This window comes from Ammospiza caudacuta, chromosome 5 (genome assembly GCF_027887145.1).
Source record: "Ammospiza caudacuta isolate bAmmCau1 chromosome 5, bAmmCau1.pri, whole genome shotgun sequence".
In the NCBI taxonomy this organism is placed as follows: Eukaryota; Metazoa; Chordata; class Aves; order Passeriformes; family Passerellidae; genus Ammospiza; species Ammospiza caudacuta.
The window spans coordinates 28,373,439-28,399,677 of record NC_080597.1 but is presented as its reverse complement, the minus strand read 5'-3'; the positions used below and the strand labels follow the sequence as shown (position 1 = coordinate 28,399,677).

At 51.1% G+C, this 26,239-nt stretch overlaps 1 protein-coding gene across 1 annotated transcript; it reads right to left on the bottom strand.

Annotated features, from left to right (window-relative positions):
- Nucleotides 1–2,923: 2,923 nt before the first annotated feature.
- On the bottom strand, nucleotides 2,924–25,843 carry MGAT3 (beta-1,4-mannosyl-glycoprotein 4-beta-N-acetylglucosaminyltransferase). Its single transcript, XM_058805424.1, has 2 exons — nucleotides 25,656–25,843; nucleotides 2,924–9,586 (listed from the first exon to the last, which is right to left on the bottom strand). Exon 2 carries the CDS (start codon nucleotides 9,583–9,585, stop codon nucleotides 8,077–8,079), a length of 1,509 nt encoding a protein of 502 aa, XP_058661407.1. The 5' UTR covers nucleotide 9,586; nucleotides 25,656–25,843; the 3' UTR covers nucleotides 2,924–8,076.
- Nucleotides 25,844–26,239: the final 396 nt, after the last annotated feature.

Here is a 26,239-nt window from a genome sequence, read left to right as displayed (position 1 = left end):
GAAAGAGTTTGCTGCATAGAGGCAGGCTTATGTTATTTTATTTTATGCATTCCTTGGATAACATATTTTCTCTAATTTCAGATCCTGGAGAAGTCATTTTAGATCTTTATTCAGTACAGCTTATTTGCTCTTCTTCTCAGTTTTCCTTATTTTTAGAAAGGTGAAGTGTGTTCCCAAATTAAATCGTTGCTGGGATGGACTTCAGCCAAGAGGATCCATTGTTCAAGCCATAAGGCTTAGGAAACACAAGAGTAAAACAATGGAGTTTTATATTGTGTTTCATTTGGCAGCATGAGGAGAGATATGGCCTTGAAAGATTTGTATTCTTACATAGCTATAATATATTTTAAAAGACAGTAAGGACTATTTTCACTTCTCACTTTGCTTAAAAAAAAATAAGCACACACAGAAATGCTGAAAATGTTGGGATTGCCAGATGCTCCTTAGCTCCAAGTAAAGGTTCATGTCTGGGGATCTCAGAGATGCTTACAGTAGTGTCCCAAACATTACCTGAAGAGGGCTGATCCTTTACCTTTTTGCTGATATGCTTGTCCCTGCAGCAGCTTCAAAGGCAGAGCTTGCAGCAGCCTGGCCCCAAGCCAGGCTCCTCAACCAAGCATTCATGGGTTATATTCCTTATGTCAGCTTCTCACTCCAGTGATCTGGAGCCCCTCCTCTAGATGGGACAGTTTTGCAGCGACAGAGCAAAGCCCTGCAAAGCTCACTGCCCAGTGGAGGTTTGCCCTCTGTGTGCCCAGGAGCCTGAGGAACACACAGCACCGCCAGGAAGCACAACATGCCTCCCCTCTGCCATGGCCAGATCCTGTCCATGGCAGTGCTCTGGAAAGCAGGGCAGCCAGTGCCTGCAGCTGTGGGCATGTGAGCACGAAGCTATTTGCTGGTGATGCTCTCTGGGGCTGGGGTGACTCTCCCTGGCTGCCCCACGGGCTGCCTGCCACCCAGCTGAGACCTCACCGCTTCCCCAGCTGAGCCGCTAACGCAGCGAGATTTAGCAGCATAATATAAAGTTGGATTAATACTTGAAAATTAACTGTCCCTGCTAAACAGCACATTAAAATGTGTCCTCACACAGGGAACAAACGTATCCCAGCAACAAAAACAAACAGCTGGCAAAATGGGGTCTGGTATCCCCCTTCCAGCTTTCTGAAAGGTGTCTCAAGTTTATAATGAAGTCACTTTGTTTCCAAGTGCCCTGGTGTTTGGAAACAGCATGTCTATCCCTTTATCAGCTAGCCTGATAGGCACCAATAAGGAATCAGCTGGAGCCAACCCCTGCATGAGAGGGTCCCTCCCAGCCTCCCCACTGAGCAGTGTTGCACAATGCCCAGGATGAGCACAAGACACCCATGACAAAGAGAGAGAGCTTGGGAGAAACCACTGACTTCCAGGCAGGTCACCCAGAGCTCCTCCAGGATGCATCAGCCCATCTAACAGCTGCTGGGGTACTGAAATCCTGCAAAACACGCAGGATTGCTTGGCATCAGATGGCTCGCAGGCTCCTGATTCCATATGGTGCTTTAGGCTCTGTATCCATACCCAGGATGGATGCTTTATTGGTGTGTTGAGAGACCCTCTAACACGGTAAATGGGGCTTTTGGTGGGGCCATGTGCTCCCCACTGCTGCAAATGAACGTCTCCACCCCAGACTGGTTTGTCCAAGAGTCAACCCCTCTCGCTCACAGAGGCACTTGAAGCTCCTGCAGCAGAAGCTCATGCTTTCCAGGGAAAAAGGTCTTTTAAAACCTCACAAGAAACAAAAAGAAATGTCATTTATGTTACTCTTTAAAATAATATAAATGTCAGAAAGGATTTTGTGTTAGAAAAGAAAAATAACATGGGAGAACCTTTGACCTAGTCAAAGTAATTTCTTAAACTGTCTCACTAAGTTGCCATTGGTCTGTGCTTACAGGCTTATACTTCCCCTCTTGAAAAATTGAAATTTCAAGCATGCTGGTCATCAGCTATTTTTAGATTATCCCCTGTTCAGGCACAAAAATACAGTAATCACTAAGAATGCTAAAAATTCTAAATAGAAAATTTTAATTGCTAATTTTTAATGGCAGGTTTCTTTCACGCCCTTTGTTCCAGCGAGGGAAGCAGCAGAATTGCATTCAGCAATGCACAACACAAGCCTCTAGTTTGATGAGACCCTTCCACAAAAGGAGAATTGAGAACATTTTTTTAGACTGGTATGGATGAAAGAAAGACGAGGGAATTCACTGGAGCTAATAATTTTGAGGAAAATAATCTATAATGCTTACAGTCACTATCTCTAAATGGAATCAGGAATGAACCTGAAGCATTAGACACTTTAAAAGGTAAAAATCTAAATAGCTGTAGGTGGCACATGAGCTTCCAAAAGGCCCTTGCCAAAAGCACTGCAGAGGCCAGATGGTTAGGAGGATTCAGAGCAGGACCAGGCTTTGATACCAAGTAATGGGAACAGCCAAAACTACAGCAGACAGGTTTAAAAATAAACCAAAACAAGGAGGTCATGTTCTCTCATGCACCATGCCAGAAGTCAGCCACCAGAGAGGCATTTCTGCAGTGGGAGGTTTAATTTGGGGCTCTGGGGTTTCCAGGGCTTTACTTGGAAAAATGAATACATCCAAAGGAGCAAAGATAGTGTCAAGGGACCATTTTATGAGATGGTTCCCATGTCCACCAGCTCTTCTGAGAGCCACCAGCAGTCACTGTTCGCCACTCATGTGCCTTTAGATGTTCATACTCACCTAACATGCAGATTAGCTCTGACAGGGGACAACAAAATCAGGAATCAGTCCCCTTCCATCTCCCTTCTTGGGAACAGTGTTCTGCAAAGATAGGAAGCTCCCTCACCCCATTTTCCAAGCAGCCCCCTTGGCCAGGCAATCAGAAATAAAAGCTGTCACACACATCTTGGTTTCTTTTCATACTTTGTAAATTTTTTAAATTTTTTATTATTATCTCCTCCTTTTAAGCATCCCTTTAAGGGTGAAATGAAATCCAACCATTTACAGAGAAAATGATTTCAGAATGTACATTTGATTTATCCTTACAAAAAGTTCATTATTACTTGCTGTTTATAAATTACAGAGTTGAAAGGAGTTTTGCAGATGCTCTTATTTTTTTCTTTTCTTTTTAGTTTTTGGCAAGTCCACGCATTCTTTATCCAAAGCAGGGTGTCCTGGAGCCCCTCCAGGAGCAACACCAGCAGTAGGTCCAGGTGGACCCCAGGCTCAGAAGTGCTGCTGGAACAACTCCAGGATGATACTACATCATCATCCGCACAGGCAGGAAAAAACAGCTGTTTGAATTCTTAGAGTATTTCAGATCCCTTCTTAATCCATTACCTGTAGTGCCCAAAGCTTTAAAACATCAGTGTATTGCATTAGAAACAGTTCTTCTTTCTCAGTGCTGGATCTGAGCCCCTCCTGCCACTCCCTTACCCTCCTGCTCCCCTTCCCTTCCCATAACAGGAGTGAGTTTGCCCAATGTCTCAGGAATCAGGGGATTAGGGAGGGTAGGGAGAACACAATGATGGAGGGATACAGGATCCATTCTCCCACTCACTTCCCTCCTTTCTCACCAAGGTTAGAGGTCAGTGGAGCCAGGACGAGCTGTCCCTTCCCTCTCCACCACCAGTGTTCACCCATGGAACCAGGAGTGACCCTGGACAGCATCTTCACAGTGCAGAGGCATAGCAGCCACAGAGATTGCCAGCAGGAGCTGGGACACAGGAACACAGCCCCAGGGACACTGAGGAGGGGAAGACACCCCATCCCACAAGGAAACAGCAAGGCAGGCAGAGGGGAATGAACACCCATTCTGCTCTGACACTCCCACTCCATGACAGCTGGGTTTCCTTGTTCACCTGTCACAGAGACACAGAGTAGGTTGGCCTGGGCAGCACAAGCACAACACCTCAGCAGGACACAGGGATCAGAGAAAGCAACAGCAAGAGTGGGCTTGAGCATGTCATCCTCCATACCAACCACAGGCACAAAATCACCGTGTCTTTCTGTCACTTGGGTGTGGCACTACCCCCAGATGGGCAAATAGGTCTAACCTGCCCTACTCCCTCTGCTTCAGCAAGCTCAGCTGCTGCAGGTGCACCAAAGCCCACGTCCTTCCTTTCCCTTGGGGCAAAAGAGGAAGAAGCACTCTCCAGTCCAAAGCCATGCATAGGCACACAATCTCTTCCTAGGTGGGAAGCACAAAGACAGGCAGAAAGAAGTGCAAGGCTTGAGTGTGCCACACACTGCTTCACCTATTTCCTGGCCCTCTTTTTACCAATTCAAAGGTAAAAAAGGCTTTAGGAGTGAAAAAGCACAAGGCTGAAGAGGGCTGCAGGAAAAGGCTGGTGATGTTTTCCCTCCAAGAGAACAGGATTCACTGCCCAGTGCCCCCATGGACTGCAACAACCCACAGACATCAGGCTCTGGTAGTCTGATCCCAGCTCCAGCCCAGTGCCAGGACAATGTTCTTGGTCTTTCCCTTCTCAAATCTCAGAACCTGGTTCAGATAAAATGAAGGAGCATCAGTGCTCACCTCAGAGTCCAGCCCTAGGAAACAAGGATCTGACACAAACCTGCCCCCTGCTTTGCCTCTCACTACCTCACATACACACACTTACTTTTGACTTCCCTCTTGTGGCAGCTGCCTGGAGGGGTGGCTGTCCCACCTGGAGCTGGCTGCAGAGGTCCCAGCAGGCAGCACAGGCAAGGCTGAGCAGAGGGCAAGCCACCACCTTGGAAAATCACTGTGTGAAAGCCAGCTTAGTAGTGTCTGTTCCCTCCAGGGACAGGAAGGAAGATTTTTAATGACAAGCACTCTAGCTCCCTAAGGATAATAAACACAGAGTTAGCCAGACAAATTAGACAAACATTGACTGGTTTGGCCTTAAATCAAAAAATGCTTAAACAATTTTTGAGAAAGAGAAACAATAAGGAATGCATTTCATCTGTAAAGCCCCTTCCTCCCACTACAAGAGAAGTCTGGTTTCAATTTAATTTCCTAAGAATAAGGAAGTGAGTAAGTCCAGGAGACAGGCAGGGCAGGAGTTCTGCTCAAGAGCCCCAGCATTCCTTTCCAGCAATACCTTCTTCTCCAGCCCAAGGGAGCAGAAGGGAGACAAATCAGAGAGAGAAGAGCAGAACGGTGGAACAAATAATGGAGGAGGGAAAGCAACAGGCTGTAGATCAGGAATGGGAGAAGCAGATACTGCAGCTGTGGGCTTGCTAAACTCCCAAGAGACAAAGGCCACACCTCAACACTGAAAACATGACTGCTGTGCACTAAAAATCCCCAAGGATGGCCATGCATGGGAAGGGAAGGGCTGATATCAGAGGAAAAGCTGCTCCCACTGTGGGAGATAAGGAGGTGCAGTCCCAGCACATGTGAACTTGAGCTCCTGCTCAAGTGGGGCTCTGGTGCTGCCAAAGCACCCATGCAGAGACTGGCCTGTCTTTCTCCTCTGTCTCCAGCAAAGCCTGGCAATGACCTTGTGTTATCACCACTGAGACAAAGCAAAGCCAAAAGGTCCAAGAGCAGACCTCAGGCTCCCTCCTCAGAGTAAAAATGAGAAATGGCTTCTTCCTTCCATACTGTGCTGCTGCTGAATTGCACGACCCAACACACCTGCTCTCCTCCAGCTGTCCCTGGGGAAAGCCTCTTCTCCCTGTGCTACATCCTCAGTGCTGTGGCTTTCATCCTGCTCAATACAGGCTCCTCCTTCCTCAGCTGGGACCCCACTTCTCTACCATCTCTCTACACCTAAGACCTCCACACAGTTGCTCAGCACCAGAACCCCATCACTGTGACAGGAGTTCCTCCTGCTACATCAATCAGTCTGGACTTAAAGCCACAACTTCCCTTTGGGGGAAAAGCATTCTCCTAGCAAAGTTTGTCTGTCTACCCAGTTCCCAAAGGGGCTTCTCTGCCTGTGGGGAAGGCACGACAGAACTGAGAACAGTGTTTTTAAAGAAACCAAAAACGGTAACAAAAAAAGAGGTTCCTTCAGTTCTTCTAAGGAAGCATTATGGCACACAACATGAGGAAGGAGCTAAGGTGAACTGCATCTCCATTTGATCAGAAAAAGACATTCATCTTCTTATTGCAGTCTCTGCCTTATTAGGCAAGCAAGTTGGTTTTGTTGACAATTTTCTCTTCTCTAGAGAGGGAACTAGGAAGGGAAAAAAGAGAGAGACATAGGTAGGAATGAAGCACAAGGGTGGCACATGCTGGGCAACACAGGACCATGGAACCCTGATAGAATTAAGGGCAATGAAAACCCTCCTGCTTTAGAACAGCTGGCCAGAAGGGCCACACTTCTTTGTGCCAACGCCTTCCTCTTTATCCTGCTCCATGACTTCTGCTTGGAGCATGAGTCAGTCTTTCCACTGCAAGGCTAAGAGAGCAAGTTCATTATGATTTTCACCCTCTGCCCACTATGACCCAGGCTCTGGGCACCCTGTCAAGCCATCTGCTAAGGAAGGGTGGTGGTAAGGGTGGAGACAAGAATATGCCTCCTCAGTGAGCTCAACAACCCAATACAACAGCAGGCAAGGTCCTCACTGCCCATGCCTGAGCAGACACCAGCCCAACCAGCTGCAACCAGCACACTCCTAAACTCCTTCTCCTCTCCACAGCCTTAGTCTGCATGGCCCAGGCTGCAGATGTGGGCTGCACACACTCTAGATTGCACTGTGGTCCCCAAACAGCCTCTTGGCCCCAGGAAGAATTGGCCCACAGCTTGTTTCTTCATGAGCCGCCTTACACCCTAAGGACAGACAGATGGACCTTGTGCCTTGACAGGCTTTGTTTACGCACAACAATCTCTACTCCCTTTTATTACCCCGTGGTAAGAAGGAGTAGCCAGCACGTATAAGAGCAGCCCTGCTACAGGCACAGCCTGTGGGGCTCTAGAGGCAGCCAGAGAGGCGTGCAACAGTCCCACAAGTGTAGCACTCCTATGCAGAGCCAATGCTATCCCTGGTCCTCTCCTATGAATTGCCCAAGAAATCATCCATGCCAACACTGAGATCACAGTTTCTGGATCCCACCATTTTCTGCAAGCACACACAGCCAAGCCCCACTATGTCTTCCTCCCCCCCAGTACTGGTAATAAACACCCAGGTGCACACCAAACCCATGCATGTGAGCACTCATGCACACAGGTAACCATGCACTTGCAAACGTACACTCCCACCATCTGACTGAGTCCCCCACAGCTTATCCCAGCCCCAACAGCAGCCTGTACTGCAGGGAAGACACTCTGGCTTCTGTAGGACAAGTCCATGCAGCGTCGTGGGGGCAGGGGGAAAAATGAGCAGAAAAAACCCTCAAACCCAGCTTTCTCCTCTGCTTCCTAGCTATCTGCTCCAGGATTGGTAGAGTACTGGGGCAAGATCCAGCCCAGGACAGAATGCATTAAGCCTGTGCAAGGGGCTGCATCTTGAGAAGGACACCTTGAAAGCAAAGGATTCCTCTTCCCCAAAATACCCTTGGAATATAGCAGTATTTAAAAAAAAAAAAAAAGCACACTGAGATGCTTTTGCACATTCACTCATCCAAAAAATGCCAGTGACACACATCTGCACACACAACCACTCACAAGAGTTTGTGCCTGCTGACTCACACGCTCAATAAACAGCCCAGGCTTGCATCTATGCTTGCTCCAATTCACAAAGGATGAGGGTGGATGGGAACAGCTGTCCTGTCTCCCCATGGGATCCTCTCAGCCTCCCCCAGAGGAAAATCTGCCAGCTGGCTGCAGAGATTCCCTCCAGCCAGCAGGAGAGGCACAGAAGATGCAAGGAAGTCTTTATGCTTCTACAGAGCGGGTTCTCAACATCTCTCTTCCTCCTGTCCAGGTCTCCCTTCATGTGACTGAGGAATTTGGGTTCCCAGGCATCACCCTGGCACGAAGGGAAGAAGAACAGGAAGTGAGGGAGGGCAGAGAGCCCATAGAAACAGCACACCCTGTCCATAAACAAAGGAAACAAAAGAAGGAACAGACGAAAACACCCGACTCTTTCCCTTTGTTGTGAAGTTCTGATTTCTCACCCAGTGGCCTCACCCAGCACCCTCCACCTTTCGGTAGGGGTTCTCCAACAAGTAGCGGAACCGCTGGTAGTTCTTGAGCAGGTACTTGGGAGCATACATCTGCTCCTTGGGGTCAGCAGGGGGATACTCCTGCATTGTACCATCAAACCAGCCACCAGTCCGGATCAGCTCCCGGATATAATTGAGGTCTCGTTTATCCTCATAGTCACCCCAGCGGGGAAAGTCCCCGTTCTGGGCTGACACCAATTTGAAGTAGATCCCCTCTGGGGTGAAACACCAGGAGCAGTGCCAGCCAGCAAAGTGGAGGGGGCTGCCTAGCGACCACTGCACCAGGATGTGTCCTGTACTGTTCTCGTACTGCCGAAAGCCAGGCATGGTGTAGTAGTCACGGCGTCGCAAACGTATCCCGTCGGTAGCATAGACAGCCTGGAGCATGCCCATGGTGCAGCCCGAGACCACTTCCAAGGTGCCCGGCTGCTTCCAGAAGAAGCCGTAGAGCGACTTGCGCATGTGAAAGGCGAAGGGCTCCGTCCAGCCATCGTAGAGCTTGAGGAAGAGCACGCCATCGCGGGCCGGGATCTCATCAGCATCGTCGATGATGAAGACGTCGTCCGGGCGCAGGTTGCGGAGGCGGGAGATGCCGTCCCGGGTGAGGAAGGTACGCAGGTAATCGTCAGCAATCCAGCCGTCCTGGCGGCCACCGGGCGGGAAGTGGTCCAGGAAAACGTAGAGCACCTTGTGGCGGATGTAGTCAAAGGAGCCGTTGAGGAGCATCTCGCGGAACTTGAGGGGCCGCGGCTCTCCATAGGCCGTGAAGTTGGACTCGCACACCACGAAAGCATCCACCACGTCTCCCAGCTCATGGAAGCGGACGTCCAGCAGGTCGAACTCGTGGTTGACATTGATGGCGTTGATCACTCGCCGGGGGATCTCCCGCGGCACGAGGCGGTCCTTGGTGGGCAGGTTGGAGTACTGCACCACGGTGGGGACGCCGCAGCTGGGGCCGTGCCAGCCCGGCAGACACACGCACTCCACCCACTTGCGCCGCTTGGCCCCGCCGGCGCTCAGCGGCTTCCGAGCCGGCCGCCCCGAGGCCGCGCCATCCGCCCGCTCCTCCTGCCGGCTGCCCGCGGGTGGCTTCTCCAACACCTTGGTGCCTGGCTTAAAGCAAACGCCGCCGGCTTTGGTGCGGACAAAGTATTCCGTGGAGTCTTCTGGCAGCACGAACTCAACCTTGTGCAGCTCTTCGCTGGCTCTGCTGGGAGACAGGGGCTGGAGCAAGGGGGAGTGGGAGTACAGGGGTGTGCGGAGGAACTCTGCACCCCCTGGCTCAGGGCTGACCTGAGGCGTGACGGGGGCATTGTTCCAGAAGAAGCTGGAGACGAGGTTGGGACTAAGTGAAGCCAGCTCCCTGGGGAAGGTGACATAGGAAAGGGCCTTGAGGAAGTGCAAGAAGGAGATGAGGCAGAGACCAGCCATGCAGAGAGTCAGAAAGAGTTTATGGCGTCTCATCTTCATCCTGCGGAAGAGCCACGAAAAGGAAAGTCACATTTAATAGTTACTGAGGTGCAGAAAGTTTACCACTGTTAGAAAAATAGGCTGGGGAGAAATGCTGGTCCAAATTCAGCATGCATCTTTAGAGACTTGACTCCAGGAATTACACCCCCACCCCCTGCCATCTTCATTGGGCCTTTTGCTTCAGCTGGACTACACCAAGCTGAACCTCTGCTAGATTAGTCTCATAAATCCACAGAGACAAGAAAGGCACTGGCAATGGGGTAGAAAGACAGGAAATCCAGAATAACAGGAATTCATGATCTAGTGAACTCACCGCGCATGGCAGATTTGCCTCTACTCACTGATAGAAATTAAATTAATGTAAACCTCCTCAGAGGTGCATCACCAGGGGTTTGGGAGAAAATGAAAAGCCCAGGAAGGGTGAGAGAGTTGGGGGGGGCATGGTTGAAACATGACCAGCACAACAGAGGCAGTTTTAAAAGACCGAGATCATTAGTCAGACTGCCAGAGGCAGCCTACACTCTCCAGATCTTTACAATATTTGTACAACACACACCCTAAAAAACCACCCTTGTTCTTAGGAAATACTACCCAAGTTCACATGGAGGACAGGAAAACAAAAATAAAATTAAGATCCTGTCACATTTACTCTTCTCCCACCTGTGATTCTCAAGTCCACTGTATCTCCATATGTTGCATTTTGCTTTTCACTTTCTGTAGGCCAGATGCTGAGGTTTTTCTACATCTGCATCAAGGTGACAAAAATAAATGCCTAGCTGTCTCTGCCAGTAATACTGTGCCATCATGATGGATCCATGTCAGGCCAGGAAGAAGCCAGCGGTGCAGAGCCCTTCCCTCCAAACAACATGAGGCATTGCCTTCATCCTCCCCTCCACCACCTCCCCTCCTCCAGTCCAGGCAGGGAACATAGAGATGCTGTCAGGCAGAGAAGCGATTGAAGACTACAATTCAGAAAAAAGAGACCAAAAAAAAAAAAAAAAAAAAAAAAAGGAAAAAGAAAGAAAAAACTAATCTCACACAGTGCTTCACCAAGGAAAGGTAGAAAAGGTGTTCATCACCTGCTGTTTAGGAAAAGGCAAGTTGGGGGAAAAGCAGGCATGGGAGAAAGGTCATCTAAAAGTAGCTTCCAAGGCAGAGGCTGTCATGACAAAGAGGCAGAAATCCCCACACATGTGACACGTACCACCTCACCCCCTCCACATGCTCCATTCTGGTGCTTCTCTCCCTGGTGCAGTCTCCCTGGCAGGGCCAAAGTTCCTGAGGCACCATCACTTATAAAGGTTTCACCTGGCACACAGTGGTGCCAGCAACACCTTCACTGGAGGCAGTCCCTGCTCCTGGGGGTCATGGGCAGCTGCCCCACATGTGAGCAGGTGTGGGAGCAGAGGGAAGAACCCAACCAGCTCCTGCCACTTCAGAGGGTATTAGGTAAAATACAGCAAAGTGTGTTATTGAGTAACTTGAGGAGACTTTAATACTGAAGTGAAAAGCCATAAAGCATTTAGACAGATGGCAACTACCCAAAGGGAAACATATCTGGCTTTCCACAGATGGCTCTGACATGGACTTTGGAGGGGCTGTCCAAAGTTGTACCTTACAGCTCAGCAAAGTGTTTCTGTTCACTTGGCAGTCACATTTTTAGTGGAAGTCACCATGCACTGGCATGGTCCCCAGTGATTAGGTGGCAGGGCAAGGAGTCCCAGATTAAGCTCTGACTGAAGGACTGCAACCCTGAAGCTGGTGGAAAAGTTACACCATGGCCTTGGGAGGGGAAAAAATTGAAAGAAAAATAAACAAGAAAAGAGGAAAGAGAGCTCGATTCTATTGGTTAATGTTTAGTAGGGGTTTTGATATACTTTGCCACAACACAAGTCAGCAGCAGGGTAGGGTGCTGGCTCTGGACATCACCTTTGTAGTGGCCCAGCCATTAAGGGGCTGGATATTCTTGCTAAAAGTCATAAAAGATAATCTTGGGGCTTGCTGTCAAGCTTTCTTCATGTGGGCAAAACAAGGGGCTGCAGAAAACGCCATGAGTATCTCTTTCTGTCCATGATTGATTTTTTTCCTTGAGATTGTTAATGCCTTGCAGAAGCAGCAAGATCACTTGTAAAATAGAGGAATATTCAGTGCCTTTTCCTTACACATCACCAGTTTTCAGTCCGTCTTGAAGTGTGGGGAAGAGAAGGGCACAAGGAAGCCAAACTCCCACTAAATTAGCAGTGACTGGGTGTCAGTAGAAAGTGTCCCTCACTGGTAAATGAGTACAGCTTTCTCCTGCCAGGTGTCCTGTGACTTCTCCAAGGCATTACTTCCAGACATCAGGGTGCTCTCTCAGACACTGAAACCAGGGCAAGAGGAACAGCTGGCCTGCTCCAACACAGCAAGCCCAATGACTCCCAGGTAATGCTGGTTTCGCTCCAGGTCCTACAGGACACACAAATGCAGCCAGTTTCCCCTGGGCCAGCCCAGGGCTGAAGGCAAGGGCTGAAGGAATCACACAAGGCACATTACCTTCTCAGATGGCTGTGACGATGCTCTGCATGCCACAGTAAATTCCCAGACAAAAAGCCATAACTCTTGACATTCAACAAACTGCTCTGCTTTCTGAGATGTAGCACGCCGTGTCAACATAGCAGGACGCATGGTTTTAGGAAGCAAAGCAGATTTTCCTCCCTTGCCATTAGCACACATCAGTATCTGTCAGGCTCAGCATGTGGCTCTGCAGCTCTCCAGCCACAGGCACAAGGGGCTCTGGGCAGGGCTGCCTGGGCTCCTGTGCCAGGCTGGGGGGCACAGCCCTCCCTGGCTGCTCTGCATTTGCTCTGCAGTACCCTCTGCTGTTCCTGCTGACATGGCCCAGGAGGCAACTGTCACTGCTCAGTTGGTTTTGTTAGGGAGTGGGAACACAAACCCATTTCCTAACCCCTCCTGGAAGAGGGGAGGGAAGCAAAGAAGCAAGGTGTGTCCTTTTCAAAATCTCTTCCCTGGGAACCACCTTCATTCTCACATGCCAGGGATTCTTCTGCCAGGGAGTGGAGAACACTCATGCACCCTTGGGTGAGTCAAGACTAAATACCATCAATCATGTATCCCTTCCCATATCCTCTGATCAGCCCTGCAGTGAAAGGCGTGTCTGGTGGCAGCTCGTTGGAGACAAAGGCCAGCAAGGGAGGATTCCCCACCCTCCCCATCCAAAATATTTACATGTGGTGGAAATGAGAAAGAAGGTGCCAGTCAGGGAGATATCTCAGTGTGTCACAGAAGAGCCCAGCTGCTCCAACACAAAGCAGCCGTCAGTGACCAGGAACACAGAAAACAGCAAGAAGAGGTATTTCCCTTCTGACAATTTTGACTGAGGAAGGGGGGAAAAGTCAACTTGATCTCTGGGAGAGTGATCAAGTTGCTGTCAGCAGCAAGAAAAGCTTTAATGTTCGAGTAGAAGAAAAAGCCTGAAGTAGTATGGACAGTCAGCTCCATTAAGACAAAGCTCTTTAGGGAGTGCACAGTTATAGACTGCTTCAGCAACACACAGTCCTGGAGAGACAAGCTGAAAGCTTCTTTTTGTTAGGGACCCCTTTGATATTTCCTTGCTTGAAGTTCTTTCTCTACCATGCAGGGGAAGTGCTTTCAAAAAAGGAGAAAAGCTAGAAGTGTTATGCATGTGAGTTATCCCCAGGCACCTGTTGTCATTTCAGTGACCAGTTGATTTATACCATCCTGAAATAACACACTTATTTTTCAAGAATCCAGAGAGAAAGATATGCACTGATAAGAGCTGGCAGTTCACCAGCCCCAATGTTCTCTTCTGGAGAACACTGGCAAGAGGCCACACAACAGGCTGCTGGATACAGGCTTGTTACCCCATCTTGTTAGGGCAAGGGACTCAGACTCCTTAGACCTCTCCCATGGTTACAGGGAAAACGAAGCTGTGGAGAACAAGTCAGAGCAGAAGCTTCTGGTTTTCCCCTGATACCATAATGCTCATCTCCTCTGCCTAAAGTTATCCCATAACACCCATGCAGTAACATATTTGCAGATCACTCAGACACTTCAACACAAAGCAGCAATTCAAATTAGAATCACTTTCACATGGCAGATTAAAAACCCAGTATGACTTCCACCCCCCACTCCACACAGAGGGCCCAACTCTCTCTGCTCCAGCTAGAGACAAATGGAACAGGCTCCACATTTCTGGAGTACAAGGTCTACCTGCCATCCTCAAGCACAGGAGCCAAGCAGGCATCAGAGCCACAGTACCTCTAAACACTCTAAAAATCTCAAGTTACTTTTGTCCTGCAAACATCCACAGAAGGAGAAACCATGAAACTTAGTATTTGTCAACAACTCACGCAAGTTCAGGCACAGCAGGACTGCACTTTGCTTAAGGGTAGGAAAAGGAGATTATCCTACATTGCAAGAAGATCTGAGAGAAGCAGGATGTACCAGAAGTTAGCTAGGGCTCAGCATCTCTCACATGAAGGATGCCACGGTGCTTTCAGGGACTGCAAGCTACAAGGACATCAGCAAGAAGCTCTGGCAGCCACAGCACAAGGTGGTTTCAATGTAAGCAGGTCCGTATCAGCTTCCCTGGAAGTTCCAAGGACAGAATAAAACATTCTTCTGTGTCCTTCAGCAAGACCTGCTGCCCACAGCGTAAATGCAAAACAGCAATACCTCACACTCTGCGTTTCCTTTGCAGCCCCAAGGCAACTGACCACAAGGTGCCACTGACCTGGTGCCAGCCCAAGCAGCTGGAGGGAGCCATCCAGCAGGGGCACTCCCCAAGCAAGGTCAGGCTGAGGGACAGCAAGGCTCTCTCCTAAGCACCTTCCCTCCATTCTGCAGACAGGTAAGAAAAGTGGTAAGGTAACCACTCAAAAGTGTGCCACCATGACTGTCATTTGCCCCCCAGAGCTGCCATCCACTCACCACTAATAGGTCTTATCAAGTCAGAAAGAAAACCAGATTGAGGAAAAAAATAGCTAAAGGGTGAATCTACACAAAACTAAGGTTTGAGGTTGGCCAGGGAAGGGTGACAGCACAGCACAAAGAAAGGCACTGCCTCCCCTTCCCAGGGAGGACAGGTACATGATGTACATGTCAACCACAAGCCTCCAGACTGTGTGCAAGACCTTGCTAAGTCTCAACACACCTGCAGCATCTACAGTCAAAAAACAAACAAACCAAGTATCTCTTTTATGCATCCCTCTAGGAGACCCAAGTGCTCCACACCAGCAGCTGCTATCTGCTGCACACAGAAACTAAGATGGATGCAACACAAAGCCTCCAGCTTTTTATGTGCTGTATCTGCTCACCTCCTTACCTCTGCAAGCACAGTATGTTCAGAATCCACACTTCCCATGGACCTCCAACTGTTCCCTCAAGTGTCTCCTCCTGCCTTTCAGGGAACTAAGCCTTGGTCATTTCAGATGCTACACCTCCAGTTGCAACAAGACAGCTGCACACTGTGGGACAAAGCAGCTCTTAACCCTCCACACAGAACACATAGGACCTGGAGATAAAGTGGTCTTTGTTGACAGGATTTTGTCTCAAGACTGATCTTCCAGAAGTCAGCAGAACAGACCAACATCTGAACACCTTCAGAGTCCATCATAAAACCCTCCACTCAGACTGTTCTTACTGTAGCTACCATATTACTAATAGCAGCATAATTATCTAATTCTCCAACCCCCACTTCAAAAGAAGATCTCAGAAAAGACTAGAAAACTCTAGTGAAATCCAGTAATGGCCTACAAGACACCAATTTAATTTTATCCAAGAAGTACATGGACGTCACAAGAGTGCAGTACTGCATACTAAAGGAAACTAAGCTGGATTTCCAACTCCACTGGAATCAATCAAATATTCTTCTCAGCATCCTTCAGATATGCTGGGCTCCCTTGTAGCTAATCTCCTCTCTCTGGCTAAATCCAGTCTCACCATAGGAATTTCCACTGCTTCAGAGATGCTTCTGCTCACTCTAATCCTTCAGAGGTTCTCAGAAGCTGCACCTTCAATTTCCTAGCGTCACTAGTCTGAGTCTTTGTGCTGTAGGAGAAGAGGCACCTCCCTCCCTCACTTCTGCCTGATATCCTGGAAGAACCCTTCCCCAGCCCTGCTTATTGCCTCCTCAAAACATCTGCTTCCACAAGGCGTGCTGGGATGGCCCTGGAGCTCATGTCACCTCTTGGCTCCCAGGCTGGGCCTCTCTGCACATCTGAGGGCGAGCTGAGCGCTGCTCATTGCCCTCACCCAGGATGCCAGGCCCTTCTCCCAGAGAAACACAGGGCTGCTGCTGCTCACTGCTCCAGCTGCACAGCAGTCAGTCACTGCAAAACACAGCTGGTTAGCTCTTCTAGGGAGATACTCCATCATGAGGAACAGGAAAGAGAAAAGGGACAACACTACACCAAAAAGCAATTTATGTCTTCAGACAGACCATGGGGTAATCAAACAAGCATGTAAGATCTCCCTTGGTGCCTTGCTAGGAAGGACAGGTCAAAACCAAATAAAGCTTGCAGAGCCTTCAAGTGAGGCACGTGACAACACAGGCTGTGGTGTCAGAGGTTCTCCCCCCTCACTCACCACCATCACAGCTTACCCATCCCTCAGCTGTCAGTTGTATGAATTCAAGTTGTCAATCACATGAAAGTCTGCTTTTACAGCCATATCAGCAGCAGATCTAGCTGGGTTAAAAATAAACTTGAAGAAAACGCCTAGGCATGGGAACAAGCAGATGACCAGCAGAAACTTTCTAAATTATTTCACCAATTCACTTCTGATCAAAACACATAGATGTGGATACATCCTCAGAAACTCAAAATTACAGACCTGTAGCCACTGTTCATCTAACCAAATCTCCAACAAGGCCCCCATTCAACCCCCATGAGCTCACTAATTCTTCCCAGCAGCATCAGAGAAGGAGCACATCTCAAGGAAGGAAGTGGAAGAACCAGCAGCAGCAGGCAACTGCTTTCAATGCAGATCCTGGCAGGCACTCCAGGCAGGTCAAGCAAGGAGAGTACAAGCCACAAATCCTGAGAACGGCTGCAAGATGAACAGTCCAGATTACCCTCAGACCTGCAGGTCCATGGGTGAAGAGCAGGAGCACGTGGCAGACACGCCAGATCAGGCACGCAAACCCTTTGCAAAGGAAAGCAGGGACTGTGTGACAGCCCAAGCAACAGGGAAATGCAGGTTGAAGAGCCCAGAGGAAGGTGAAGTGTGCCCTGTGAGCCCAGAGCAAGGCACTTAAAAGAGGAAAGAGGCAAGAAACACTTGATGCCATGGTGATGGGTGAAGCACACAGACCCACGCAGGCAGGAGAAACCACGTTAACTCCAGCTATTTTTGAAGCGGGTGGCAGTTGTTTGTGCATGCCCAGGATAAAGGGTCTTCAAGATGGATCAAGGAGCAGAATAATTAAACCCCAAGAAGACAATAAATAAAGAGAAGCCATGGAATAGCAGCAAGATCCTAGTGGCCAGGAGAAGAGCTGGCCCTCCATCCCCACCCTCTTTCCTCCCCCATCCATCACCAACTACTTGGGGTTTGGCAGTGCGCTCACTTTCCCACAGTAGCCGATCTATTACTGTTTGGAAGAGCCTCTTCCTTCCCCTCCTCCCCTCCTTTTCAGGCCACAGGGGTCCTGCTTGGCAGCCCCCGGATCCCCCTGCACTCTGAATGTCTGGTGACCAGCCAATCCCATGCAAAGAGCATTAACCCCTCTTCACCAGGAACAAACCCAGAAACCTGACTCCACGCAGAGAGGTTTCTCTAGGATGTCTCTCCCTCCTTCTCTCCTCCCCTTCCCCAACCCTCGCTGCTCACTCTCTCGCCTTTTCCCCCCCCTTTCCCTTCATTTCTCAAAAACTAACTCCAGCCCAGGGAGTGTCACATCTTCCCGAGAATGTTACACAAGCCCATGGGAATTTTTCTTGGACCACGAACAGACCCTTATTTATTTGTCTCTTCTGCCTTTGTTCTTCATTTCCTCTTTCAAGACTTAGGCAAGACCTCGACACAGGGCTGCCTGGATCCCCCGCTGCCACTTCACTTTGTTATTATTTTCAGACAGAAAGGGCCCAGAGGCAGAGAGCTCTTCAGTGCCTTGCCCCGAGGCAGGAGTAAGTCAGCCCAGACTCCCACCTCTGGGGTGGGCAAAGGGGGCTCTGCCTTGCAGAGACAGCCTCCTGCTTGTGTTATCCTTCTGACTGCAGCATTGCAGCCCCTTGGATTTAATTCTGCAGTCACAGCTCTGTGCCGATAACAGGCATATGGTACCGCGAAAAGGGGCAGTTTCCCAGAATGAAATCAAAAGCTTCCTAATGCACTTAACTCAGGGTCACATAAATCTCTCTTCTGCCTCCCACAGACAACTGGACCTTGTTTACAGGCATTGCAGCAGGCCTGGGTCTCAACAAAATGTTTACTGCTTCTGCACAAACATTCCCTTTCACTAAGCAAAGCAGTACCCTGATCTCCAGATTACTCCAAGCAGAAAGAACTAGGAGCAGGTCTACAGGAAAAGAAGGAGAAAGTTTGTCTTCATCAGCGAAACCAAATGCCATCCTGGACATCACACAGTTTTGGGGATCACCTGTCTTCACATTCTTCCTTTAGGTTACCTTATTTCTTGAGAAGGATGAGGAGGAATTTTGTGTTTAGCCAGATGGTGATGCCCCTGACAAGAGGTAAAACCATCTGCTGAAAGAATGGGTTCTTTTCAGGCTGATGAGACCAAGAACCAGGCCAGGGCAAGATGGGACAGCACAGCTTGTCCAGGGAACATACAGTGATTACCTGTCCAGCTTTGCCCCAAACACAAAAGCCACACTTGAACACCGTGCAAATAAAAACAGGGAAGCTGAGCATTTCTGCTGAACCGCACAACAGGCAGAGCAGTTTAGTACCACAATCACTTGATTACAGCTTCTTTCTTTCACCACCCTCAGCCCTCTTCCTCCTCTTTAAGGTCTTCAGTAACACAAACATTTATATTGAACTGTGTTTCTGAGAAGTCAGCTGCCACAAACAGGTCAAAAAGGAAGGAAAGGAGAAAGACCGAATTTATGTGTGAGCTCATTATGAAAATCGGTCATGAACAAGAAGGACGTGCAGTGCAGGAGGGGAGTTGTGGTCATGCTGAAGCCAACAGGACAAGCAGGGCAGAAGGAGAACAGCCCACCTGTGTGGCACAGCAACCTGCCACAGTGGGGCAGAGGGACAAAGGGCATTAAACCGTACATAGCTGGGCTACCCAGCTCATCTCCATGATGGTCCAGTGCTGCAAGAGCCTGTAACAAACTGTCCCAGTCAGCTTCTCTTCAGGGTTTAATCACTGAGAAGTGATGGCAATTTCAGCTGCACAGTTTGCTACTCAACCACCTGGTCTACCCAGTGCACAGTCCAATGGACCGTGTCATGACAAATCTAAAAAACACTTTGGCAAGACAAGATGGGTCTTTGAAAGAAGAAAAATGCTTTCAAGCATCTAAATATTTTAGAGAACAGTCCAGAAGATTCCAGCACTGTAACTGAGTGAGGGACCAAATCCAAGCACCAGATTGACTGTCTCCAGCTTGACACAGTCTCTACTGCAAAGACAAGGCTCTGAACTCAGGAACCTCTCACACAATCCCAAGCCACAGAGATGCTCAGCAGTATCACCCACCTGAGCGATACAGAAACCAGACCTGCATTTTCAGGGCTGCACAGAGCCATATGCAAACAAACACAGGCAAAAAGGAAGCCCACTGCACTTCCTCATCACTAAGTGATAGACTCTGGATGCCTGACAAACTCCCCTTCCCTCCCCCCCAGTGCTCACGGGAAGCGAGAAGACTGTTCCAGAGCACAACTGCACTATAAATAATTCAAGAGACAGCTAAATTATGCAGAAGCAATCCCATCGTACCCCCGGCCAAGCTGCATGCAGGTGTGGTCAACCCTTCCTCCAGAAGTTGCTGCTCGACAGGGATTCTGAGGCCACAGAGGCTTGGTGCCAGTAGCACACATCCGAGAGCACGCTGGCCACTAGCTCACAGCCAGGCCTGCACCAAGCAACGGCACGAGAGGAGGGATTTGGGGACACAGGGCTGGCTGATGGGCAAACAGCAGCTCCTTTAATCCACCTCTTCTCCAGAGACCTCACACGGCCCCAGCAGCAAGTGTAGAAAATCGTGTCTCCTTGGAGCAAGGCTGCTCAGTAGGTCTTGCCTCCATGGATCGGATTAGCTGGCAAAAGCTGCAGCTGGACAGCATTGGCACAGTGAGGCAGGGAAGAAAGGACTGCTGGGGCAGGTGGGAAGGAGAAAAGGGAACAAAAAACCCCTCTGGAGTGGTAAAGAAAGAAGAGTTTTGCTAACACAAATAACACACAAGGAAGGCTAAGCTGAAAGCAGAGAGAAATACAGTCAGTTCTGCTGCCCCAGTCTTCTGCCTTCAGGAGATCCTGCTTCCTTGAATATCAGGGCTTCCAAAGTTTCCCTTGGAAATGGGGTCATTAAGCAACAGAGTGCAGCTCACGCTGATCACTCCAGGGCACTGCTCTCCTCATTTACCCTGCCCTTTGCTCTGCCTCAGAGCCAGCCCTCACGCCACAAGCTCCACAAAAACACAACTTCCTCACACACAGTGAGCACCATGCACCCTCAGCCCCTGCAGCCAAATCCTTCTTCCAAAAGCCTACCTTTCCTAGCTGCTGCAGCCTCCATGCTCAGCCTGCACAGGCCTCCATCCTCCTCCTTTTCCCTGCTGCCCAGCTAGAAGGGTCTGTGTTAGAGCAAGGAAGAGCTGAAAGCACTACCGGAGCCCTTTCTTCAGCCTCAGCACGACCAGCTTAAAATCTCAGGGCTCCAGCCTACCTTCCCCTTCTTAAAGGGCTCAGCATCTAGGAGAGAGGCTCCTGGTCAGGACTCTTGCCATGCTGTCTGCCTGGCTGTCTGTCCAGCCCTGTATCTGCATGCCAAGCCAGGGGATACCTGTGCTTAGCTCACAGCTGCGAGCCGCTGTGCAGCGGGGCTGATTTGCATCCGTGTTCCTCTCAACCTGCCTCAGGCAGGAGACATGCAGCAATATCCCAAGATAAAAATGACCCCAAAGTCTTGAAGAGAGCACGGAGTTCGTGTCTGCCTCCTAACCCCAGCCCAACCTGTAAAGATTTACTCATTGAAAGGAGAAGGATTCTCTGAGGGAAAGGCAGCAGGAAGCTGGGATTATAGATTAGGCAGCAGATCAAGAAGGAGCCGATACCTGTGGTGAAAAGGGCTGCAGAACCCAAGTGATCACTAGAAAGTTATGGACAACCTCTGGCTCAGCACCCCACCCAGTTGTCCTCCAGGATTTCCAAGACAGCCAGCAGCAAAGCAAGTACAGGGAGCATGGCACTTTGGTTGCTGCTCTCCTGACCAACCCCTGTTACTGCCACTGGGCACAGCACAGCCTTGCTCCATGCCTCAGTTTCCCTGTGTGGGAAATACAAGAGACTCTTCTACTCTAGGTAAGGGCTTACCTAATTAAAAGAAGCTTAATAGATTACTTCAAAGTCCTTGGAGAGAAATTCTGTCAAAACACAAGACAGAGATGATCCTCAGAAAGAAGAGAAGCCCCCTCTGCTTTTCTCTCTTCCAGTCAGCCACATCCACCTCTCCTCTTGCTTGCAATTTGAGCATTGCAGGCTGAAAAAGAATTCTGTCAGTGCTCAGTGTGGTCATACCCCACAGCCATGGCTGATGTTTTGGAAAAAGCCTGTTTAGATACAGACGTGGGCACTCCCCTTGGTGGGGAAACAAGGAGCCTTAGCTGAGGTCATCAAGCTGCCTGCTCAGCTAGGGGGGTTATCTCGGTACAAAAGGCCAAGGCCTCAACAGCAAGCAGCTCACATAAGTCCTGCTGTCCTAAAACAGGTAATAATCCCTTCCAAAACCACCACTCCACAACAAGCCCTTGCCATTCGTAAGGCAGCCAGCCTGATGAAACCTCAAAATGCAGTGCTGCACTCCCTGTCACCTATCAGCTCTACTGAGCCAGTTTCTGAGCACAAAAACACACCCACCCTGCTACAGGTGTTCAGAGGTCTGAGGAGCAGGAGGTACCTGTTGTACTTCAGGAAGAGCTTTGGGAAGTAAAGGGTCTGCATGCCAAGGAACACAAAGAAGTTCAAAAAAAGGTAAACAAATCGTGTTTCTGCCTTCCTCAGATATGAAGCCAGAGTTTATTCCACAGGGATGCAGGCATAGAGTGCTTTTGTAAATCCTACTCCACTACTCCAGCACACAGCATTTCTCTCCAGCATTTCTCCCTGGAGAAGGGGAAACTCAGCAGCTCTGTGACAGCACCTCTGCCCTGGTCCCTGGCACAAGCAGCTGGTCCTGGCACCCCACCCAGCACTGCTGCTGTGGCACAGCCCAGTCCCTGCTAGAAACTCACCTAATGCTATCACAGCACCCCAAACCCGACCCCAAACTGCCCACCGTGCCAGGCTTGGCCCCTCCATGCAGCTCTGTCATGGCTCCTCAAGGCCAGCCTGCATCCCTGACTCGACAGCTTGGTTCACATCTGCACTGCAGATGTGTCACCACCTTTCCAAGAACACCCGCAGTTGGGAACAGCAGGCATTCCCAAGACTCCCCACATCCCCCTAGACTGCACTGCCCCACGTGCCTACCTTCCCCAGATTTCAGATCCCACTGTAATGTTTCATTGTAGTGTCCTGATGGCATTTGGTGCTAGTGAAGTGCAGCCTGACCTTTTGTGCAGAACTGATGGGTGACAGCAGCAGAAAACACGTGGGCACAACTACCCACACTCTTCTGCTTCTGTAGTCAGGGCTGGTAACATGAACCAGCCCTTTGAGGCACCTCCACTTGACCCAAAGCCATGAAGGCATCTCTTGTGCCAGTCAGTTCGCCCTCCTCTCTGCCAGAGTTACTGACAGCTGTACCAGCCTTCGTTAGCACCACCTCCTCCAGCTACATCCCACTGATTGGGTCACAGACTCCAACAATGTACAAAGGACTCATTTTAGAGCAACTAACCCCACCTAAAGCCTAATCACCATTAGGAATGAATGCTGGCCCAGCCTGCCCCATCTGTCCATCAGCAAACTCCCCCACCTCCTTCCTCCACCTTTATGATCCAGCACAGAGGCTGGGGACTGTGGGGGTGTCAATTTGTGATAGCAGGTGCAGCCTAAAGATGCTGTTCTCAGGAGAGGAGGAAGCTCAGACACAACAAGCTGAAATCTCAGCTACAAACCCTTCCCCGAGACAGAGTTTATCTCTGCTTGCTGACAGGTCAAAGCACGGGAGGCACAGAGAGGAACTTGTCTAGCCTAAGGTGCCCTTCACCTACTGAACATGCACAACAACATCTATGTGCACTGCCCTGAACAACTGCCATACCCATGACTGCTTACATGCTCCACCTTTACTGCAGCCATAAAAATCAGCAAAAGTTCCATGCTAAGTGCATCCAGCAGGACCCATGTGCATTGCTACACGCACCCAGCAAACAGCCACCCACATTTGTCACACAGGCCTCCCTCAAAGGCATGCAGTAAGCATGTTACATCAATCTGGCAGGCCCCAGTGTCACACTACTGCACTTAGCCAGATGTGCGTGGGAGAAGGAGAAAGGTAAACACAAGGCACGCAGGAAGCCCACAAGTACACAAATCTCACAGGTACGCTCCTCAGGCAAAAGCACTGAGTGTCTGCGTCTGCCATGGGCCTGGCCAAGGTTCAACAGGCTCTGTGCTCACCATGACCCCCAGCAAGCCTCCAGACCAGCTATCCCTATGTCATGTTGGGCACAAGTGCTCCAGGTAAGCTCACAGCTGTGAGCATCTACTGAAGCTAGCATTCCCGCAAGTACACTATTTTCCACCTGCTCTTCCTGACCTCCTTGCTAAGACAATCCCTGCATGCCACACAGGCAACTTTTTTTCCAATCTTAGCAGCATTTTCAGGAAGGGAGGAAAGCAGGCAGGCAACTCAGCCACCAAAACCACTTGGGAAACAAGAGTGTGGAGAGCACTTCCAATGGAGGGGAGCCACAGCAGCATCTAGGACCAGAAGTATACTAGACAAAAAGCAGCAGTCGGGCCACCAAATTAGGATCTGGGCAAGAAAACACACCTGCAGCTAGCCTGAATCCGTCCCCTCTCCTAAGGATATAATTGGCATATCCAGGGCATTAATAAACAATGCAGGTATAACTGAGTTCTCAAGAGAGGAATGCTATACCTTGCAGTGGATTTCTTACCCCTACTGCAAAATCACCTGAGAGTGCAGAGGAGCTGTAAATCTTTGAGGGACTTTTACTACACACAGTAGAGGAGCCACAGCTTCGCTGTTCTTCCGCAGTTTGCCGTGGCTTTCATTCATTGCTTGTTTTATAGTGCTACAGGCAGGCTGGAGACTCCCTCCCCAGGAATAGCTCAAAGGAGCGCTCCTCTCCCGCTCTAGCTCGGAGGACACGTTCCCAGCACTGTACTGGGCTGAAACAAGCACAGGTGCTAGAGCTCTGTTTAGAGGGGCTTTACAAAATGGAGGTTTGCTGGAGCTTAGGGACACCCATACCCTTCCTCCCCTCAGAGATGTCTCCCATTGCCTGAGGATCAAGCAATGAATGGTAGATCCTGCTTGATTTCTGCCCCTCTCTGAGAAGTTGGCAGCAGCCAGGCTGCAGCAACAGGAACTTCCTAAATCACAGTTGCCAGCTGGACCTCAACATCACTGCTGCAGGAGGGACCCACAGAGCACAAGAGACATCCTTTGGGGAAGGAACTTGAAAAGTTCCTGCTGACTCACACCCTGACAAGGTGAGGGACACAGGGGCAAGAGCATGCAGGAATTTGAAATTCAGTTTGCACAGGCTTGGGGGTTCCTGGTGACTCAAGTCATATTTGTTAGCAAGGGTGCCACCGAGTGTTTTCACAGGCTTGAACTTCCCACTCAAGAAGAGAGATGTGGAATTAACTGAAGGAGAGGTGCTCAGCACACACACTATGCTCTGGAGACCGGGCAGGCATGCTCCTGACCCCGACGTTCTGCCCTAGGGTGCAGAGGAGAAATGCAAGATCCCAGCATCATTTCTGGGAAATAGTCGGGGTTCCCGTGCGACTCAGGCACGGCCGGAGGAAACACAGCGTGTGGAAATCCCCGAAGGAAAACCACGAGCTGAGGCACTGAGAGAAGCCTCTCTCCATCCCGCGCCACGCTCCCTCCCTGAGGAACTCCAGGGCTGCAGCAGATGCCGTGCTCCCCACCAACCTTGTCACGCTCGCCCAGGGAGCAAAACTCTGCAAAGACTGAGGTACACCAGCCAGCCTGTGTCACGCCGGTAGGACACACAGATATCCCAGCCCACAAACAACCCCAGAGCCCCGCACGAGCGGAGAGAACTTGGGTGCCCGCGTCCCTCTGCGGCCAGCCCCGACCAGAGGACCTGCAGCCATCTGACATGGAGACAGAGCAGGGCACAGGGGACGTTTGACAATACACATTTATTTGTATGGATGTTTCCCCTCCCACGCACGCACTCCTGTTACTCCTTCTCGCTTGCTGCAGGCTTGGCACGCATCCCCAGCCCGTGCCCTCCTCGCAAGCCGAGCCCGGGCAGCAGATGGGCCTTCGCTGCAGTGCCCCGGCCGGAGGGAGGCTGCCTCCATCCCCGGCGAGCCCTCCGCTGCGGGCAGGGGGCTGGCAGCATCACCGCCCTCCTCCCCACAGCCGATGCTCCCTAGCAGGGGATGCCGGGATTATGGGGGGGTGGGGAGGAGGGGGAGAGAGAATAAAAAAATAGCACTAATATAAATAAATAAGGAGCGCGAAGGTGGGGGCTCGGTGGGGGAAGCCTCTCCGGCAGCGCTCGCAGGGGATGACGCCGCACCCCCGGGCCGAGGCACAACTTGCAGGTGGCGGCGGCGGCGGGGGGGACGGACCGATGGGGGTCCCGCCGCCGCTGCCCGCAGCCCCGGGGCGGCTCCCCCGGGGCGCGCTCTGCCCGCCGCCCCAGCCCCGCGGCAGAGCCGCTCGCTCACTCACCCCCGGCCGGCGCGGAGTCGGTGCCCGCCGGGCCCCCGGCGGGGCGAGGCTGCCGCTCGCCCCCAGCCCGCCCGCCGCCCCCCGGCATGGCTCGGCGCCGGCCGCGGCGAGAGGCGAGCCCGGAGCCCGCAGCCCCCCGCCGCCTTCCTCCGCCTTCTCCTTCTCCGCCGCGGAGCGGCCCGGCAGCTCCTCCCGGCCGCGGGAAAGGATGCGCTGCGCTGCGGAGCCGCGGCGAGCCGAGCCCCGCCGGCGGCAGCGGGCAGGGCTGCAGCAGCCCCTTTTGTGCCGCCCTCACCGCCTGTCTCCTCCCCCGGCGCGCCCGCCCGCCCCCCCGGGCCGCCGCCGCGGGCCGCCCGCCCCCCGGGGCACGGCCCGGCCGCCCCCCGCCCCCCGCACAAAGGAGCCCCAGGATGGGGCCGGGGGCGGCTCTCGGGCGGGCTGCGGGAGAGAGCGCTGGGCCAGGCGGAGCCCCCCGAGGATGCCGCGGGCCGAGGCAGAGCCGCCCGCAGCCCCGCGGCAGAGCCGCCCCCTCCGCATCGCTCCCGCGGCCCGGGGGGCGGCGAGGGCGGGAGCTGCCGCTGCTT